Raw genomic sequence first — 20,258 nt, forward strand, 5'->3', positions numbered from 1 at the left:
GATGAAGGGTTACCACTGTCCACCCCATCCCCCCACCCCTGACCCCCACCCGTTCAAACTCTGCACGCACTCCCATCCCTCCGTTATCACCCTAGTCCTTGGCGTAAGAGTGTGTAGTTACCCATTAAATTGCGTGGGGGAAAGGAGGTGGTGAGGCTTTGTGCCGGAGTTCCTGGACACCCCTGCTGACGTGCGCTGCATAGGTGGATAGGCTAAAGTATCCTGATTTCCCATGCGACTACAGTAATTGCGTTATAATGGAGGTGGGAGCCGCATGGCCAACAGTAGAGGGACAGAAGTACAAAGTTACCGCGGGGCATTGTGGGTACAATATGATTTCTGTGTTTCTGAGAGGCCAGGCATGCAGTTTAAAACACAGAGGGAGCTATTTGGGGCGAGGGATTTCACCCTGTGTTACACCTCATTTCCTCATCACTTGGTCAAGCTGCTGTCTCAACACTTGTTAGCTTACGAGATGAGCTTGAAACTGAAGAAACATTAAAACTGCATCTTGCCTCAGGCTAATGTCACTAGCAATTTATCTGTTGATGTTATTTTCCGTTTATCATGTACACAGCTTAGTCTTTTTTCCATTCAACTTTTAAATTCTCATCACTAGTTGTCATAATTTGAATGGTGAAAAGCAGGCAATGTTCTGCCTTTGTTGCATTATACTCAGAAAGTACCCAGTACTTTTTCTCATTAAATGAGCACGATCTTATGCTCCTATACTCATCTTATACTTTATAAAAATAAATTAAAGGGACACTCCATTAAATTTGCCCATAAGGTTCATTTTACTTATCATTAGGAGCACTTCTCAGCTCATGAGTTTGTGTATCTCACGATGGCATTATCAAAACCAAATTGTCATCATGGTTTTCTCAGCTTGGGTTTGAGACTTCCTTCCTTACAAACTGGGGGTGGGGGTTTGAAAAATTGCGGCATTTTGGAGAAGAAGTAAATCTAATGAAAGACAACATTCAGTTGCATTATGGTAGATGTTATGTATTGTGAGTTCTTGTTGCTCTGAAAGTCCGTTCTTTCAGTTTTTTAATCTGTCTCTTGGAAGTGCCACTGTATTGGCTGCATCATGCAAAACACAAAAACCCTCTTCATGTTCTTTTCTTTGTTTTTTGTTTTGTTTTGTTTTACTTTTAGGCACCATGAGACCAGTTCAGAGGAACTTCTACGAGCCGTCATCGGCCCCAGGGAAAGGCGTGGTGTGGGAGTGGGAGAACGACAACGGCTCGTGGACGCCGTATGACATGGAGATCTGTGTGACCATCCAGAACGCCTACGAGAAGCAGCACCCCTGGCTTGATCTGACCTCTCTGGGCTTCTGCTACCTCATCGACTTCAACAGCATGTCGCAGACCAACAGGCAGAGCCAGCGCAAGCGACGCCTGCGGAGACGCATGGACCTGGCCTACCCGCTCATCATGGGCTCTATCCCCAAGTCCCAGTCCTGGCCGGTGGGCGCCAGCTCCGGCCAGCCGTGCTCCTGCCAGCAGTGCATCCTAGTCAATAGTACAAGAGCTGCCTCTAATGCTATTCTGGCCTCTCAGCGGCGTAAGCTCTATGGAGGAACAGCGGGCAACACAGGTACCACAGGAACTCTCACTGTGGTACGGCAGAGTAACACCTTTGCTGGGACCTCCCTCTGGTCTCCAACATCCAGCTCCTCCGGCACCAACAACAATAACATAAGTGTGGGGGGTGGGCAAGCCAAAGCTGAACAGGTGCAGTTGCCACTGTCCACTGCCAACTTCGCCTGTTCCCCTGTGATGCCATCTCTTTCATCCGCCCATGGCCACCACGCTCTCACCATCAACGGTCAGAACAACCTGAACCGGCCGGGCACCCAGCGCATATCCATGGGGTCTGCCAGGGGAGCCATCCCACCAGGGTAATAATGTTCATAAACACAATCTTGCATTGTTATTTTCTTGTTTTGATATTCTTGACTCTGCACTAACCTTTTACTACTTCTCCCTAAACGTGTCATGTCTTTCTCTACTTCCCCCTCCACTGATTTATGACTTCTCTTTTAATGTGCTCATCATTGGATCTGAAAAAGTCCAGCTGATTCTCCTTTGCTCCACTTTTCTGAGGAAGAGCCCCTTCCCTCCGTATGTGTGTCTGCCGTGGCAACTGCTCCATAATGGGCTTATGTTGGGCCCCAAAAGGCGTGAAATATCATAGCTCTTCTGGATTATTCTGTTGCTTCCGCTTTGAACTAATTTGTTGCCATCTCACTACGCCCTGGTTGTGGTGTCAGGGGATGTGAAACAGTCCAACATGAACCGAGTGTTTGTGTGTGTGTGACTGCCTCTTTGTTGCATGATGCGCATTTGTACACGCATGGTCAGACATATGAAGCGGGCTCTGGTGTAGCTGTGGAAACCTATTTGCCATGGAGGCAGAGCTCCACTGGGGAAGAATGAATAATGGATCAAGGAAAAATGGGAGCTTCAGCAGAGCGCTCTGACCTCAGAGCGAGTCAGAGAAAGGAACCAAGGAAAAGAAGTGTGTTAGCATCGTAACCGATACTTCAGTCTCCTATCCTGCTTTCTTTTACTAAAATAAACCCTCTCCTGATCTAATTTGATTCCATTTTGCTCTTGCCGCTCATGGGGAGAGACACACTTACTGCATGTTTGAATAATACCGTCCTTCACCCAGGCTCAAATGCTTCCCCTTTCTGCGGCCTAATTCACTGCCACTGATGAACAGCGTTTTTTTTTTTTTTCTCACCATAGCAGGCCATGACTTAGTTTCATACATCAAGTGGGTAGCAAACCATTTATCTCTGTGAAAAGGGTTTGTGTGAGGTTTTGAGCCGGTGTACGGTGACCTACTCTGGGACGTTTCTTCTGCATTTTAAGAATTCGGTGAAAGCTCAGGTGTGCAGAGTCGCGTATGAAATGTGACTTTTTCACCTCGCAGCACAAAGGCCTCTGTGGTGACAGTGAGAATCACAGAGCTGGTGCGATAAAGAGAGAGAGGGCCAGAGGGTGAAGCGGAGTACATAGTTCCCAGGCGAGTGGCTCGACATACAGGATGAGTGTGGTTAGCGTACACACAGGAGGACACGAGAGCTCACAAACACGCGCGCACACACAAAAACTGAAATGTGAACTCCCTCGCACATTCCCACAAGCATGCTACAGACCAGAGGAACCCACACAGAACATCAAACATCAGATGTGTTTTTCACACACCTACGCCTTCATGTACCAGGCGTTGGGTGCTAGGAAGGCATTTGGCTCTTTGTGACTTGTTTATCTGAGATTATTTTCCTGCTTTACATACCGTATGTAAACAGTCATTCTATATATGAACAGAGATCTGTAACTGCTAGGATAGCACTTTAAATAATCTTGCACATGATCCATTGAATCTTGACATAAGCTATAGCACAGTGCCAGATGTGTTTTTGTGATCTGTGCACCATTGCTGGCGTAGGCTGCTATTGTCTAAGAAACCAGTGGTTGTGGGCTGTGAAGGAAGTGGGGTTGTTTTGCTTCATGTATCTGTCCCATATGCACAAATATTAGAAGTGGCACCATCTGCTGGTTTGTGTCAACGTGTCAGTTTATCTTATTACCGGGCAGCCTACACATCACCACCTGTATAGTGTAGTAGTGACAGACACCGAGCGCTATGGATTTTTATGAGTTATTGAGTTCGTCCACTGTTCACGCTGTTGCATGTGCTAGAAGCAGAGCCTCAACTAGAGATCACTGTCATTAGTGAGCGACCTTCTTTATCAACTGGTTGAGTTAGTTGCTGAAAAATGCCTTAAAGAATTTCAGTTTACAAAGGTGTAAACTTGAGAAAAGAACCTAGAAAGCGGAAGTGATTGACATTTCTGCTTGAAAAATGTCAGGTGGAGTAATCAGCATAGTGAGATCATCTTCTGAACTGGCTAATTGTTTCATCTCTGCATGAAAGTAAAAAAATAAATAAACATAAAGACTTATATATTATCCTCTGTTCATAGGTGTCCACAAGAATGCATTAAGGAAAAACCTACATTGGATCAGATTAGTTAGTGTTAATATACTGCTTTTAAAACTTGGTTGGGGGTTAAACGTGTTGCATTGGAAAAATAAATGTGTTGTATAATAAAAACATTGCAGGTATACAGTAGGTCAGCGCTCTCAAGCGATTCAAATCAAACTTGCAATCCCTTAAATGTCAACCACTGTCTCTCGGTTTTAGTTTTCTTCTCCTGAGATGATTACATGGAGGCATGAGAAACAATAATACTGGATTTTCTGCATGTTTCAAAGATAGCTAGAGATATGTTGTGGTGGAAGCGCAGAGAAAGAATTTCTCAGGGGATTTGTTTTCGAAATCAGTCCAACCACTTCCTCTTGTGCACCTCCTCTGTGCACGTCGGTGTTAGACAGAGATAAGACCTGCACTTCGCATCTTTAGACTGACTTGAGAACTGACTTCTGTTCTCTGGCACGTGAAGGATGAGAAGCTGAATTGAAAAAGTAAAAAAAAAAAAAAAAATGTGAATCAAGTTGAAAGAAAAAGCTGTTGAGTTGCATGTGTTTGCGCGCCACTGTCTGCTGTGTTTACGAGCTCCCTGCGTTAAGAACGCTAGTGTGAGTTTTGACTGGAGGGCTGTGAGTGTGTCGAGTGCAGAGATCATTATCCCTCAGTTCTGCTCTGGAGCTCCCCTTATAATCAAAATTAATATAGAAATAAATGAATAAATCATGAGCGCTCATGTGGATCACACTGATGCAATTAGGTAATTCTTGTGTCGTTATTGTGCATTTTCAGGGCATTTCAGGTGATGTGCATCCTCCCACAGCCCGGCCCTCATTGTACAAGGGAGAAGGGCTTGCTTCTGCCTCCTGCTACCCACATCAATATGCAATTAAGCGCTCATGGAGTTCTCTCCATCCGACCCCCCTCGCACTGTCTTTATGGCGCATAATAAACAGATGAGGAGATATTAGTCCTCCGTCAGCACTTTCTCAACAAGGCTTAATGTGGTGTCTCTATTTGGGGAATTACATCTGATTAAGTCCTCAAGGCAAGCTGGAGATTCCCTCAGGAAAGAAAGGATGATACTAAGCAGAAGACAGAAAAGGGACAGCGACCCTGCCACGGAACAAAATGAATGTGCTGTTAATGCATAAGCTACTGGGGCTGGATTTAGCACATAAATGCGTTGATATTTGGTCAGACATTTCTGCATTAGACATGTGAAATGCCTTTCTTTTGCACTGTCCTCTGTTCAAGGTTTCGGTGTGGCCGGGATGTTGTTTTCTTTCACGCACAGCAGATGCCGGGAAGGGGACAAAGAAGTGAGCACAGGTCAGAAGGAAGATAAAAATTTGAGCTGGCAGCGTGAAAGAAATGCAGAGGTGACAAGGTTCGGTGTGGTTTGCTGAATGTGCCTCATCAAATCTGAAGTGCTGGAACAGCAGTGTCAAGCCCGAAAGTCAAAAGGTCTGCGCTGGTTTACACTGATTATGAGGTATAATTGCTTGCAAGATCTGAGCACAAGCCGACAGAGCCTATTGTTGAGGATCATTGATTTTTGTAACCATGGAAATGGCAACAGATGCTGATGTAGACATAGACCTTTAATGGTTTCTGGGTGAAAGCTTGAGCGAAAGGCAAGAGTTAAGAGTTAAACCCTGGAAGTCGTCCTGTGTTAGGGATTGTCAGCGCAGTGTGACGAGGCGGCATGCGTCTTCAACCCCAGTGCTCAAAGCACACGGGGACAGACAGGGTCACTGCCTCCAGAGGTGCACATTCTGAAGTCAAGAGAAAAGAGTGCAGAATGAGATTGAGAGTGGCAGCTGCACACAGGCTACAGGTTGACTGACTGGTTAAGGGGGAGGGAGGGCAGGAGCCTTGTACATGAACAGTTTCTGTAGTGCATAGATGCAATCTTCATAGAAATAATTTGACGAGGATGGGGATGCGAAATTGTTTACAAGATGTTTATCTTTCTTCGTCAAAATAAACCATAAACACACCAGATAAGTGTGTTGGCTTGTTTCCTTCCGTCTAGATAAGGATCCCCATCCAGATAAGGATCATCAATAGCTGCTATGGGTTTTATATTTTCTGGCACTTCAGCCATTTCATCAATGTATTTATTGTGCTATACACTCTCCGATGGATATCTTTGCTGGAAAGGGAAAGCAATAAAGATGAAAAGCACCCCTAATTAACGTTATGTTATAGATCCTTGACAGATCCTCTGTACTGTGTGCTTGAAGTTTGTGCAAAATGTGCCGGCAGCACGCAATGAGATGGTGTTAAGGGCTCTTGTGGTGTGTTGTCCCAGTTCTTCTCCTAATGAAAATAATTAGTTTGATCACAGCGCTCTCTGTGAACAAACTAAATTATACGTGCACTCATAAAGTGAGGCGTCTTGTTCTCCGTGTGTTTTGACTCGATTTAGGTCTAAGTGCACGTTTAAACAAAGTGGAAACTCCCCCAGTGGGCAGCACCTTGTTTTTTGCTGCTTTCTGAGTATCAGATTCTTCCTTACTTTTATTTCTGATAAGATGCTTGTTGCTTTCTACATTTTCCTCAACGTCGAAAACAAATACCACCTTCCTTTCTGGACAGACATTAAAGGCGGCCAACCTTTGACCCAAGTAGTTAAAAAGTAGGTGCTTTTATTAAAAATCCCCTTAAGTGCAACTGTGTGCTGTGAAGTATCGACTGCTTCGTTTTTGTTACGAGCGCAGACTGCAGGAGTTGAGTGCGGCCATTAATTCCTCCGCTTCAGTCGAAGGTGCGAAATCACACGCTGTAGCCTTTGCTTGACAAAAAAATCTTACAGCTAACAAACGTGCTGTGGTTTCACACTCATGAAGTCAGCATTCTGACATAAGGCATTCATCATACCTGCACTTTAACTCTGACTCATTTCAACCCTGCACACAACAGGAGTCAGCTGATCGCTTTTTCTGGTCTGCTGAGTGAGGCGGTGTGCCTGAGCCTCCACCAGAGATTGCGCTAGGACGCATCGGCTTCAACCAGGCCTCATGCCTCTTTTTGTTATTGCACGCGGCTTATTGAAGAGCTTCCCCTGGCACAGGAACAGAGGCTCTCACCAATATCAAAGCAGTCTGTTGATGCGGATTTGTGCAGTGCCTGGGAGCTGCAGGGCCAAAGACCTCAGCTGCTTCATGGTCAAAGAGCAGAGGGATTCAGAAGTATATGTGCATTGGTGTGTGTCTGAGGTCGATAAACTGAGAGAACTTGTAATTCTTTTAGAGCAGAGCATTGAGCCTCTTGTCTATTTTTCATGTTTTGTTCTTTTCCATTATGGAATAATGTTCCAGTACAGGTGTACTTCATGTTTGTACATTTCTGTTTCAAGTGGCATTAGATTACATCTGGAAGTTTTTTTTTAGTGTGCAGCTTGTATAAAATGTGGCACTGAAATCCTCTTTAAGTACAATTATAATCTTGACCACTTGTGGCGCTGTCTAGCTGTTTCATATGTATTTTACCGATTTGTTTGTCGTGCACACAAGCACAAGGCGTTAAGTGACATGATACCACTGACTATATGTAAAGGCAGATGAACCCACCCATAGGTAGCAGCTGTTGACAGGCAATAAGTATGTTTGCTTTTGCTGTGAAGTTAGGAATTTTAACATGGAGGTTGACGGGGCAATGACTCATCTTCAGTTACGGAACAGTCTGGTTAGAGAAGCATTGGTCCCACCCAGGTTCCCCCCATGTCCATGGCTGAGGGGACTTCAGCAAGCACCTAACCCCCAAGTTGCTTGCCGGACACTTCCCAAGTGCCAGTCCACTGCTGCGAGTGGACACACTCACATGCAGAGAAAGAATTTCCCCATGAGGGATCAGTAAATGAATAATTCTCCATGCTGAGTTTCCTTAGTATCCAGTATATCCTTACACATTTAATTTTAAATTTGTTTAACTGTTGTTCTTATTAGTGTAATTTAGCAATTTTGTTTTTATGCATTTTAACTAGCTGTAAACATTGCATAGACGTATACACTGATCATGAGCCATAACATTAAAACCACTGACAAGAGAAGTAGATAATCTGTGGGATGCGCTGGGACTAGCCTGATCCACAGAGGCCCCTCCCCCCAACCCATAGGACCCAAAGGCCCCCACTAACAAGATTCTGTTGCCAGACACCACAGGACACCCTCAGAAGGCCCATGTCCATTCTCTGATGAGTCACAACTGTTTTGGGGGCACAAGGGAGACCTACACAATATTAGGAAGGTGGTCATAATGTTATGCCTAATCGGTGTACAATGCATCAGCTTAATGTTTGTTAGTTTTTTAAAACCTTAATTTTTACCTCTTTACCACTTGGTGGCAGTGGGCAAAGCAGACACTAAGTAACATAACATTAGCTCTGACTAGTATAAACTCTCTTTTATATTTGTTTTGCTCAGTAAATATTTGCTAAATGCTCCACTGTGAGCTAATCATCAATAATGTCACCCTTTGTGGATAACATTTGGACACTTATTTCAACATAGTTAAGATTGGACCTTCGTATTCTGAACTTGAGGTTAAACTGCTTCACATGTTTTCCAGCTGTTTCACATTCAAATCACAATTGCGTTGCCTCTTCGCTGATATGACGTCAAAGCTTTAGCGCCTCTGGATTTTATTTTCTAGCTGTGACCTGCGTTGGATTGTTACACAGAGTCTTACTTTTAACTTGAGGAAAGGAAAGCCGCCCCCGAGCTCCTCTGTGCTGTGCGCTGGTTGAGTTTAGGCCCCGTTCCTCTGAAAAGAGACTCACTGACTTGTATGCTCACATTAACGCCCCGAGCGCTTTGGTCCGCTCTGCTCCACAGAACTTGAAGCGCGCGCAAGTCAGCCGTCTTTGTCGTCTGTGTTTGCCATGAACTCCAACCTCCCCAAATGTCATTCTGAATCAGGCTCTGCTGCACTGCTTTGTACACGAGTCAAGCTGTCTCATCCCATTGCAGCCGTCTCAGCCTCTGTGGTGAAGTATATATGACATTTTAACTAGAGTGTTTTTCACGGCATGCAGAGCAGAACTATCGGCTGCTCTCAGGTTTTTCAGCTGTGGTGTAATAAGTGGCGGTGCACAATTGGAACAACTGTCAACTGTAGAGAATATAAGAAATACAAATTCCCTCCTCACATACAGATATGTTTCTCTGTGTGAAATGTGTGATGTTCAATTTCAAAACACTTAATTTGTCCCTCGAGGGGAAACTGAAGGCGACAGTTGCAAACAAGCACACGCAGTACACAAGGTTTGTGCATACATTAAAAAGAATAAAAAGAATCCAAACAGCATAAGAGTATCAAAAAAGCTTAAACTCACAAACCAGTGGCAGAGGCTAGTCCTGAAATGGCCTAGAGCGTCCACAAGACACAAGAGAGCATGCGCATGAATCTATGAGTCACCACTCATGACGTTAGAAGGTCACTTTCTGTAGACATTAGGGGCTTCATTTCTTTATTGCCACTTTATTTCACTCTTTATTTGTTTTCTCTTGTAGCGTTCCTGCCCTCCCGGTTAAGAACCTGACCGGTTCTGGACCAGTGCATCCGGCGCTAGCAGGTTAGATCTGCTGTGCAGCATCTTTCTTGGATATGAGCTAAATATATGAATCCTTGTGCTTTTTTGTGATCAAAGTTATATCTCCACTCTTTTTTATCTCGAAGGAAATTCACAATCATTTATTTTTTTTTCACTTTTCATTTCCTCCACTCTTCTGCGTGTCTTCATGTGTGCGTGCGCTCTACATATGCATCAGGTATGACAGGTATCCTGATGTGCGCTGCAGGTCTGCCGGTTTGCCTGACTCGTGCCCCAAAACCTATTCTGCACCCACCTCCCATCAACAAGAGCGACATGAAGCCCGTGCCAGGGATCAATGGCATGCGCCGCAAAACCAAGAAAAAGCACCTAAGGAGAGGTGAGATGGGGGAAATGAGGAGAAGGACATGACATTAAAATAAATAATGTGATCTCTTTTTTTATAATGCATTAAATAGTGCAAATAGGAAATGCACTGAGGAGAGGAATAGACCAACCGCTGACAATTGGCAGACTTTCTTTGTCTTGCCAAGCTTTGCAAGATGCTTCCTTATCAGCTGTCTGCGAATCTGTTGTTGAGAGTGCAAAGAAAACTACAAAATCAACTGTATAAGGATCTGTAATTATTCTTTAAATGTCATTTAATCTCTCCATTAGGGTTACAGTAATTCTAACCTCACACAAGGTTCTTGATGATTAGTGAGAAAAGCATCTCTTTCTAAATATATTGTATTGACGTTTCAGATTTATGGGTAAACACAGTGAAACAGTGATGAGCAGTTTTATACATGTTGCATTACATACAGATTGACAGAAGCAGTTCTAAGGAAAGCAATTAACAAGAGCCTGTTCCACTGAACTGATTTGAGAGGGGATCTGGTGCTTAACTGGACAGATCCGGGGCCAGAATAAATGCAGGTCGATGCAAGCTGCGGAAGCCGCTGGCCTCCCGAGGGAGTGTTTGTCATGATTGATCAGTGAGACTGTTGGGTTTCCATCGCTGCACTGTACTTGTCCTCTCAGTCAGCCTTTCAAATCTCGCCTTTACTGTACTCACAGACATTGGCGTGTGGAGAGGATGTGGTAAGGCTTCATATTTCAGGTCACAGTCTTAATTTCTCAGAAATGAACTGATTTACAGATTTGCTAACTATATGGCAAAGTTCAGTTGCTAGACTTGCAATTCCAGTTTATTGCTCACTTGTCCACTGGCACACATATTATTGAACTTAGTCTGTATGAAGAATAACATTTCCAAAAATCAATGAATAATGAATATTTACATGACGTCACAGTTTGTGCATGGATCTTCTTCTGAAAATTGAGAACTTCTGATAAAATCAACTGAACAAAGTATTCTTAAATAAATCCAGCAGTCTACAGGTGTTTGGACATAAACTGCAATATTAGAAATATTGGAATTACTACATGATGACACACAAAATGCAAAGTTAAGCCATGACAAAGGCAGAATTCATCCTGTAGCGATTAATATCAGGAGCAACAGCTTTCTGTTCAGATATTTCATCAAAAACAGAAACACATCAACAGATATTTATTTCACTCTTGACCGAGGTTACAGACAAATAGACAATCCAACATCGTCATTCCTTAATAAAAGCTTTTTGTCTCATTCTTCCCTTTTTTAATTAATTAATTCTAGGAATTTTCCTTGAAAAAAATTATAAAATATTTAAATGGACCTGTTAAATGTTACTAGTGTCATTGTAGAGGGAGAAATGAGGCAGGAGGCAAACGTGCAAACTGTGCTGCTTGCAGAAAGAGCATGAACTCAGACATACTTAAGGGCTGTGAGAGAAAAGCCGTTGTATTTTATTCCTTTAGCGGCAAGATTTAGCTTGATCCTCCTCAGCTTTCTGGATAGGAAACGGCCAGAGGGTCATTTGACCCGGCTAATGAATCCATCAAACAGCAATTGCGCAAACCTCTTAATTCAGTCTCTTCTGTCTTTTTCCTCTGTTTTTTCCTGTGTTTTCTTCCCGCCCTCTCTTCACCATACTCTCCTACCCTCCTCTGCCTACCCTTTATACTTTAACATTTGTTTTGCACAGGCTGTCTGCTTCCACTGCTCTCTCTCTGCCCGTTCACTGCTTGTCCCTCAAATGAACAAACAAAGGCTCTGGGGGAAAAGAGGTTGCCTGTAAGCGTATTAGGGGTGTAAGCTGTGGGTGTGCTCTCAGCCATGCTAGCCTGGTTGCACACGGGGATTATCAGAGAGTGTGGGGATGGCTGGTTGTTATGTGCCGGTTTGAAGGTGACCTCCTCTTCAACATCACAAACATGTCCACTGTATACACATACACAGTCAGAAAAAAAAATTAATAAATGCCACACGGACCAGACAAACAAATGACATCATATTTACATGAGGTTTGTCAGTATAAGTGGCATGTTTGGCTTTTCTTAAACACCAATCTCTTTTTTCTGATGTTTTATTTTATAACAAGGGAAAAACCCGGAGGATGTGGTGCGAAGATACACAGAGAAGATTAAAGTGCTGCCAGATGAGGTGAGAATCAAGAAGGCATGCTCCCTCAGAGGACATAAAAGTTTTGTGATCTTCATCATTCACTGCCCTCACCAAGAGTGAAATCCACAGTTATGTAAATGTGGAATGGCAGCTGAAGTATTTTGGTTGGCTATTCCAGGACTGTACCATCTGCATGGAGAGGCTGGTCATGTCATCAGGCTATGAAGGCGTCCTGCAGCACAAAGGCATCAAGCCAGAGCTGGTGGGCAAACTTGGCAAGTGTGGGCACATGTACCATCTGTTGTGCCTCGTGGCCATGTACAACAATGGCAATAAGGTGGGTAAAAGCCTGTGAGCCAGACGTTGTTATGATGTCACTCTAGGCTCAAATGATAAACTTGCGATGTCTTACAGCTTGACTGGGTTGCATGGCAGTGGCGAATGATCGGGCTCCGGTATTGTTGCTCCCAGATGGGGATTTTATATAGCCTCGTAAGATCAGTCATGTCAGCACAGTGCTTTGTAAAATCACCATAAATTCTGCTCACTTCAGTTCGCCTGCATCAAATACAAATTTAACCCAGATGGCGCAAATAAAATCAGATCCAATGAGCAACCATCAGTGTCATATTAGCAGCTGAAGCTTATATTGTCATTCTCAGTCTTTGGGATTTATGCCTTTACACCATTCTTTGATTACATATTTTAGCACAAACAATTATTTTTTTTTAAATACAAGAATTGATTATCGTACACTGCATCATTTAAACCATTTGTGGCTCTACTCTGCTTTAAAGAAAAATAACAAATATCTGCTACGTTTGAGTAGCACTGTGGTAAAAGAGGGGGTGGGTTTTAGCCTTTTTTGACTCTCCATTGTGTCGGGCACTCTTGTAGTGCATTGCTAAATTGGTGGAGTGTTCTCCTTTTATATCGGGAAAGCTGCTGAGTACTCCACCATGTTCAACAGCTAGTTGTTAATACCGTCTCTTTGGTGCCGTGCAGTTAGCTTACAGTGGAGTTTTTGATGAAAACAGCTGCCTGCTGCAGCCTGGAAAAAGGTAAGAGAGCGATGAGACTGAATCAAAGCAGGAAAGTTGCAGGCCCGGCAGCTATACAATGAGCCGAAACTCACCACAAAGCACTGTACGACTGAGGAGAGCCGCAGAGTCAGGTCATAATTTGCTGCGGTTTCATCACCTGGAAGGAGCGGCTTTCACTTACACATACTCACTTCACATATCATAAAGACAAAATTATTGAGTAATGGAGCCTTAAATAAAAGTTTTCATAGTAATTAAGGATATTCTTTGGGCAGATTAGAATTTAAAACAACAAGAAACTAACAAATAATAACTGTCAGTGTCATCTTATCATGTGGATTAAAACAGGATGGCAGTCTTCAGTGTCCAACATGCAAATCCATCTATGGGGAGAAAACGGGCACGCAGCCCCCTGGGAAGATGGAGTACCACGTCATCCCGCACTGCCTGCCCGGCTACCCAGACTCCAAGACCATCCGCATTGTCTATGACATTCCTGCTGGGATCCAGGTGAGAACTGTCTCACTTCACTTAATCCACCATGCAGCCTTTGGGCTCTCTGCCCTCTTAATCTTTCTACAACTACTTATCCGTTTAAGTTTGGCGGAAAGGTGATGTATTAGGGGCAAATAGGAAACTGCAGTCTTAGGTATCACACAATGCTTCTGGGCAAAGACGGACAATTGTGTGTGATATAGTTATGTAAGGCCGTTTAGAAGTTGTTTTTCTGTCTGTCAAATGATTAAATACAAGCGCAAATAAGAAAAGGTAAAACTGGTATGAATCCTTTAAAGGGTATTTCAAATTTGAAGTAGAGAAGATGTTCAGGGTTTAAGCTTGTGCTGCGTATTTTATCCTGGCTGCTGAGATGGGCTCTAATGAAGTCAATGAACTGACCCTTTTCCACCAGCAGTTCAGGCGTAGTGTCCCCAGGGTCAGAGAATACTGGGGGTCATCTAAGTGCTCCGGTCAGCGCAGCAGCACAATGCAATATTGCCTGGGGACGTTATTGTAGGTCTTCTGCCTCTCTCCTTCTCTTCCCTTCTCCTCTCTCGTTCGCTCCTCTGCACTCTAAATACACTGACAGTATAGGGTGCTTTTTTTTTTTTTTTTTTAAGGTATTAGCACAGGTCTGTTGTGACAAGGTGGAATTTACCATTAAAAATATAGATTATCCTCTATATATTCATATAGAGGATCAGCCAGTCAGTGGAAAAATGTGTACATTTAATCTGTCCAAGTAGTGCACTTAAATAGAGGCTGCTCTAAAGCAGTGTTAGCTGTTTCATTGCAAGCCATTTGGACAAATTAACACAATGATAAGGCCGGTTTGTCAATGCAAAGGGTCTATAACTGTTACTGTAATATACCTCTTCTAGTTGGAGGTTATCTGGTGGTGCGACAGAAAGGTTTCTGTATTTCAGTGCTAAATCCTGTGCTATTCCGATCTTCTATAATTTAACCAAGCAGAGGATTTGTTTTTCTATATAGGAGCACTGAAAGCACCTCTCTTAAATAAGACAATTAAAGAGATAAGGGGATATTTACAGTAATATATTTCTCCAACGATTTTTACAAAGAGCCGTTGTAAGCAATGTGAACAATAAAGCTTGTCCTCTGGGTGCTGTTGACATTTCCCACTCAATTAAGTCGTAATTGGAGGAGAAGGAGCTGTAATGTTTGTTTTTGTTCTTGACATTTCAACCAGACCAATGAGCACCCCAACCCTGGGAAGAAGTTCAGTGCAAGAGGGTTCCCTCGACACTGCTACCTCCCCGACAACGAGAAAGGCAGGAAGGTAATCTCTGACACCAGTCCCAGAAACCAAGGGTCCCGCATGTGGTTTGTTCCTTCATTCTTGGCGTTGAGGGATTGTTAACCTCCTTCCTCTCTTTTGTGTGTTTCCAGGTCCTGAAGCTGCTGATCACAGCCTGGGACAGACGGCTCATCTTCACCATCGGCACGTCTAGCACTACAGGCGAGTCAGACACGGTGGTGTGGAACGAGATTCACCACAAGACAGAATTTGGCTCCAACCTGACAGGCCATGGCTACCCTGACCCCAACTACTTGGACAACGTCCTGACAGAGCTGTCGGCCCAGGGGGTCGGCGAGGACAACCTGAAGGACTGATGGGCCGCTGAGACTGTACCCAACCCACCTTGCCCCGCCATCTCCCAGAGAACAGGGACACCACATGATAGGCCAACATGCAGCTGACAACTCTATACTCCCCACTGGCAAGCATATCCTGCAGAAGTGGTGGCACAAGAGCAGTAGAAGCTAAAATAAATGACATGGTTATAATCAATTTTTTGGTTTGTATAACCTGGATTTTCACCCTGCTGTCTCTTGATCCATGCCTTGAGCGTACTGTGTCTGTGTCTAAGTCTCTCAAAGGGTTAAGGATGAAAAGAGAGTTTCATGATGTTGGTTTCCCCTTTTATATTCAAACATTAGTGATGTGCCTCTGCACTTGGAGTAAAATACAAGGGGCCAAAACTATACACAGGCGTATATATAAATGCTGAACTCCCGAATGCATGGCCCAGACTAACGCTGCATAATGAATGCTGAGCAAAGATCTGCAGTAGGGTGAGGTGCCAGTGGATCACTTGTTGCTTGATATTGTGAAGATACATTTAAGAGAATTTCAGCTTTACAAATGAATCAAAATGAATTGATTCATTAATTATGTATGTCCCCTTTTTCTTTTATAATTGCTTATTGACTTGTAAGAAGTGGTGAAACTTGTTTTTTGTTTTGTTTTTTTAAAGGAAGCCTCCGCTAATGTGATTTTAGGTTGAGCATCTTTGACATATTCCATTTCTGATATGACAGGTCAGTCATTCTTTGAAATGGAAGTGTGTTCTGTACTGCATGACGTAGATTCCAGACGGCTACGGACTAGGAAATATTGGTGTTGGTAATAAATGTATGTTGTATGGTAGACCTTGTGGACTGTCCATGAGAGGAGACGTGAAATAAGATGAAACAAGCATGTGACCAGTCAGTTTACCGCCTGTTACGAGGAGTTGTAACTTGAAAGGCTGAGGTTGTGAAGTGAGATTTGCGCTTACTCTTCAAGGTTAAACTCATTTGTTTTGTTGACACCCTGATGACGCTGACCTCTGTGAATTTAAAGCCTGCATTATTATTCTCCCCGTTGGAGAAAACCCAGCAGTTGGCACGATCCATCATGCTGACCATACATGAGGGGCGAGTGTGTGATTGTGAGCTCCCAGGCATTAATATGCTGGCTTTAAGTCCTTCAGGAGAAAAGCTGAATACACAGATGGATGTTCCTCTTTCAACCAACAGCATTTTTCCCTTGGAGATGAATATTGGGCAGCGCTCCTGCTCGCCTGCCATCCACAAGTCTCTTGTGAGCCTGCTGGGAGGCAGTGTACTGGGATCAACTGCTTGTACAGCGAGCAGTGAAACATCTCATTCCCTGTGTGAGCTTACTCAGAGTTGTTAGGGCCAGTCTTGATGTATGGCTTTTCCCCCACTCCTCCCCCTCCGCTGCAGAGCACGTCATTCCAGGAACCATGCAAATGTTGGTTTAGTATGTCTATGGGTAGGAGCTATTTTTTTCCTATGCTGTCGTCTTTGTCCCCCAGAATCCATGCCTTCAAGCATTTGAAGACTTTTTGAAGGTCCTTGGTGGATATCATGTGATGTTTCTTCGCTCTGAGATTAAAGATAACCCAGTGCTGCATAATTCTCCATAAATATATCTGATCAATGGTAATGAGTAGGGTTCTTGGTGTAAGGTTTATCGTGAGGGCACTCAGCTGTGGGCTTAATTTAGGAGTGAATCATAGTCTTCCATTGCACTTTGAGGCAACATTTTTGTTTAATCAGTCGTTTAATTTTTAGGAAAATGTCTTAAATTGCAACTGAATCTGTCTTTTTTTAAGTTGTTGTTTATAAACTGGCTTGCAATGCTTTAAAAATACATAAAATATATACATTTGCAGATGTGATATACCTTTAAATTCAAGCTCAGTTTGAGTCAATGGTGTAAGTTTAATTTATTTTTATACTCTTCTATATAGAAAATATAAAGACTGTCCCACATATCTATACACAGGCACATATTAACATGAATACACAAAAGCTGGCAAAATTTGTCAGTATGTCAGGGACTGAAACATGTATGACTTGTTATGGACGTCTTATATTACAAGTAGTCTTAGCGTATGCTGCTGTTGTTATTCCTTAATGTAGAATCTGTGTAGTTGACAGTGGGACACAAATAAATACGGTAAATGTGTCTTTATTATTGCTCGGGGAGCTTTAGCAGCATGAAGATGGCCATTCCCCCCCAAATGGACCATTTCTCTTTTGCTACTTGTCCAGAACATGAGAATGGATAGAGCTGGTGTTTTTTGTTAAGTCTGAAGGTGAAAATACCCTGGGTTAAAGATCAAATATTCTTAAGAGTTTGTTTTAGCTAACTGAAGCAACGGATTTGTGGGTTATTATCTCAGCTGTTTGTCTATTGGAAATGTAACAAATACACCGATTTAAAGCCCTAAAGAATATCTTTGTTCGCTGCAACAGTACACCAACATGGCCGGCACACTGATAAAGGGAATCCATGCCTCCTAATTCACTTTATGTAGTGTGTCCACGACATGCTTTATTTTCAGCAAATAATCAGCCGTTTGGTGTGTAGCAGATAGAGTCTGTATCTGTGTCAATGATACAGGATATGTGGTTAAATCCAAAATAGTTTTCATACCAAAACAAATTTTATTATTCCTATAATGCACTGTTTAATGCATACTTACATTAGAGTTTTGGGTCTTGTGTTTTTCTGTCAATATTTGTGCAGATTTTACCACACGGTAGCGTGTAGCTAGTTAGCAATAGATGTTAGCCGTAAGCTAGCTTCTTAAGGTTAAACTCTTGTTTGAGGGCTGCTTATTTAGTCATGGAAGTTTTACTTAAAGGATGTTTTTAAATACATGTTACCTCATCAACAGTCTTAAAATAGTGATGCATCAAATGATTGTGGAAACATATATGGGGAAAAAAGTATTAACTAAAACTAACACCTGAAACTGCAGCTATTCTATAGCTTTACAGCAAGTTTCAGGCCATTTCTTCACTCTTAAGGTTAACCTGGATTCTGTGCTTATAGTAGAAGTTCAAAATGAGCCATTACATAACCTAAGCCAACAACTGGATTGATTTAAGTGTGGTATTGGATGTATGTAAGATAGATTACTGTAAATCTGCAGAAACTGCTCCTGTGTAGACGCTGTGTCATTTTTAGCCACAGTAAGCTCTCAAAAATTACTGTATACAAAACAGTAAACAGTGTTGGCCCTAGCTAGTGAACATGGTGGATCACTTAGAAGCTTAGATATATCCACCAGGAATCTATAGCACCAAAAACAGATATGAAAGAAATATCAATGATAACTATACTATAACTGCTAAGTGTGTAAATTAGTGGCTGTTTGTCGACATATATCAAGTTAACATGAGATGTTACAACTTGTTTCCACAATGCCCAAGGCTAAAAAATGTTCATTGTTGTTAATTTAACCGAAACAGGCAACCACATTCGTTTTCAGGGTCCTTTTTTTTTTTTTACTGTTCGGCTTGTTTAGGCCGTGGTGTATTCCATCTTAAATTCCAACTTTCTGTTTTCTACACGAGCTAAAACAAACTACTAAAAATATTTCAAAGTGTGATTTTGACCCAGGTGTTAAAAACAGTCACTTTTTGGCCTGTTCCATTTCACGTTTTCTCCTTCACACATTTTTGACACCCTTTATAAACTGGGACAGCAAGAGAGAATGCTTCCAAACTATCAGGGAATTTTTTTCCATGTTGAGCAAAGTGTCATCAACTAGAGAAATCCAAATGTTTGCTTCTTGGACTTTTCCTTTCCTTGTGTCGGTCTTGTAGTATGAACGATGCAGGCCTTTTAGACTTTTCAGGTGTGTACAGACTTATATGGGAATGAAAAACAAATAAAACATGGTTTGGTATTTGTCTGATTAAAGAAGAGAGAGATGGTTTATATGCAATTTACTATTTTTAAGATCTAATACGTGATATACGTGTAGCAAGAAGACGGATTTTTGGTTTAAATGACAATGGATGTTTCTTTATGGGGTGCCTACCTCCACGTTTCTAAACAAAAGGGGTTGCAATCCGACGATGTCCACATGCTATGTATTAGAATACATATATTTTTGATGTCTTTTTTTGAATGATTGTCTCTAAAAGAAATATTACATAACATTGCTGTAATACTCTTACTAATATTCATTCTGTACTTTTCCATTTGATTCAACGTGGGATAAGGGATGGAATAACTTTGTCCTAATGTATGAAGTATTTACAGTTGTACTCTCTCGTAGTGTCCACTGCAAACTGTACTTCTCTCTCTAAATGATACCTTAACATTTTGTGTGGATATTATGTACGTTTGTATCTGTTTGTCTGTGTGAATGTGTACGAATGTTTGCCAAGTGGGCGTCCAGTAGACAAAGCTTAGGTTCATGTCCTTTAAAGATACAGTAATGTTCTCCTAGAGGTGCATGTTAACCAAACTGTGAGCAAGTTTCTTGACAGTGCATATCTTTTTGCGTATGAAAACATCATAGCTTCTTTAGAAATATCACCCTGGTTTTCTGGTGATTTAGCACTGTGGTTTTGCAAGTTCCTCCACTTAGTTAGAAAGATCTTCTTTTCCTCTATTGGCTTTGATTTACAAAGATGGGGACGTGATAGCGTTTGGCTACTCTCCCTGATCTGTTGACAACATGTTAAACATCTGAATGTTTTGCATTTTAAGTGCCCATTTTAATTGACATTTTCAAATCATAATTTTTGTGATATGTCTTATCTTACGCATATTGCAGTTTATAATGGTTCACAAAGAGATACCTGAGTTAAACTAAAAGCAAGATATAGAGAGACATTGATTAAACTATAAAGGGCTTCTTAATCTATTGGTCTTTATTGAATTGTGATGACCTTGTTGCATGTTTGTGTGTTTCTTGTGGAAAAATAAATGTGCCCTTGACAGGGGTAGTTTGTTTGACCTTTTGTCACCTTGGCTGTTTTTTCTCTAAAGTCACTGGCATTGTGTCCTCCTCCATTTAGCTCCGCTACTTCCTTCTCC

The 20,258-nt window shown here is 42.3% G+C and overlaps 1 protein-coding gene across 1 annotated transcript in view; it reads left to right on the top strand.

Moving 5' to 3' along the window:
• Positions 1–20,177, top strand: part of dtx1 (deltex 1, E3 ubiquitin ligase) — a 40,378-nt gene extending 20,201 nt beyond the window's left edge. Inside the window, exons 2-9 of the mRNA XM_084551862.1 lie at positions 1,162–1,909; positions 9,531–9,592; positions 9,789–9,950; positions 12,040–12,101; positions 12,241–12,399; positions 13,454–13,615; positions 14,814–14,903; positions 15,014–20,177. Of these exons, the coding sequence (XP_084407988.1) occupies positions 1,162–1,909; positions 9,531–9,592; positions 9,789–9,950; positions 12,040–12,101; positions 12,241–12,399; positions 13,454–13,615; positions 14,814–14,903; positions 15,014–15,238 (1,670 nt within the window). The 3' untranslated portion in view covers positions 15,239–20,177. The remainder of the gene's footprint in view (positions 1–1,161; positions 1,910–9,530; positions 9,593–9,788; positions 9,951–12,039; positions 12,102–12,240; positions 12,400–13,453; positions 13,616–14,813; positions 14,904–15,013) is intronic.
• Positions 20,178–20,258: the final 81 nt, after the last annotated feature.

This window comes from Chelon labrosus (assembly GCF_963514085.1).
Source record: "Chelon labrosus genome assembly, chromosome: 9".
Lineage (NCBI taxonomy): Eukaryota > Metazoa > Chordata > Actinopteri > Mugiliformes > Mugilidae > Chelon > Chelon labrosus.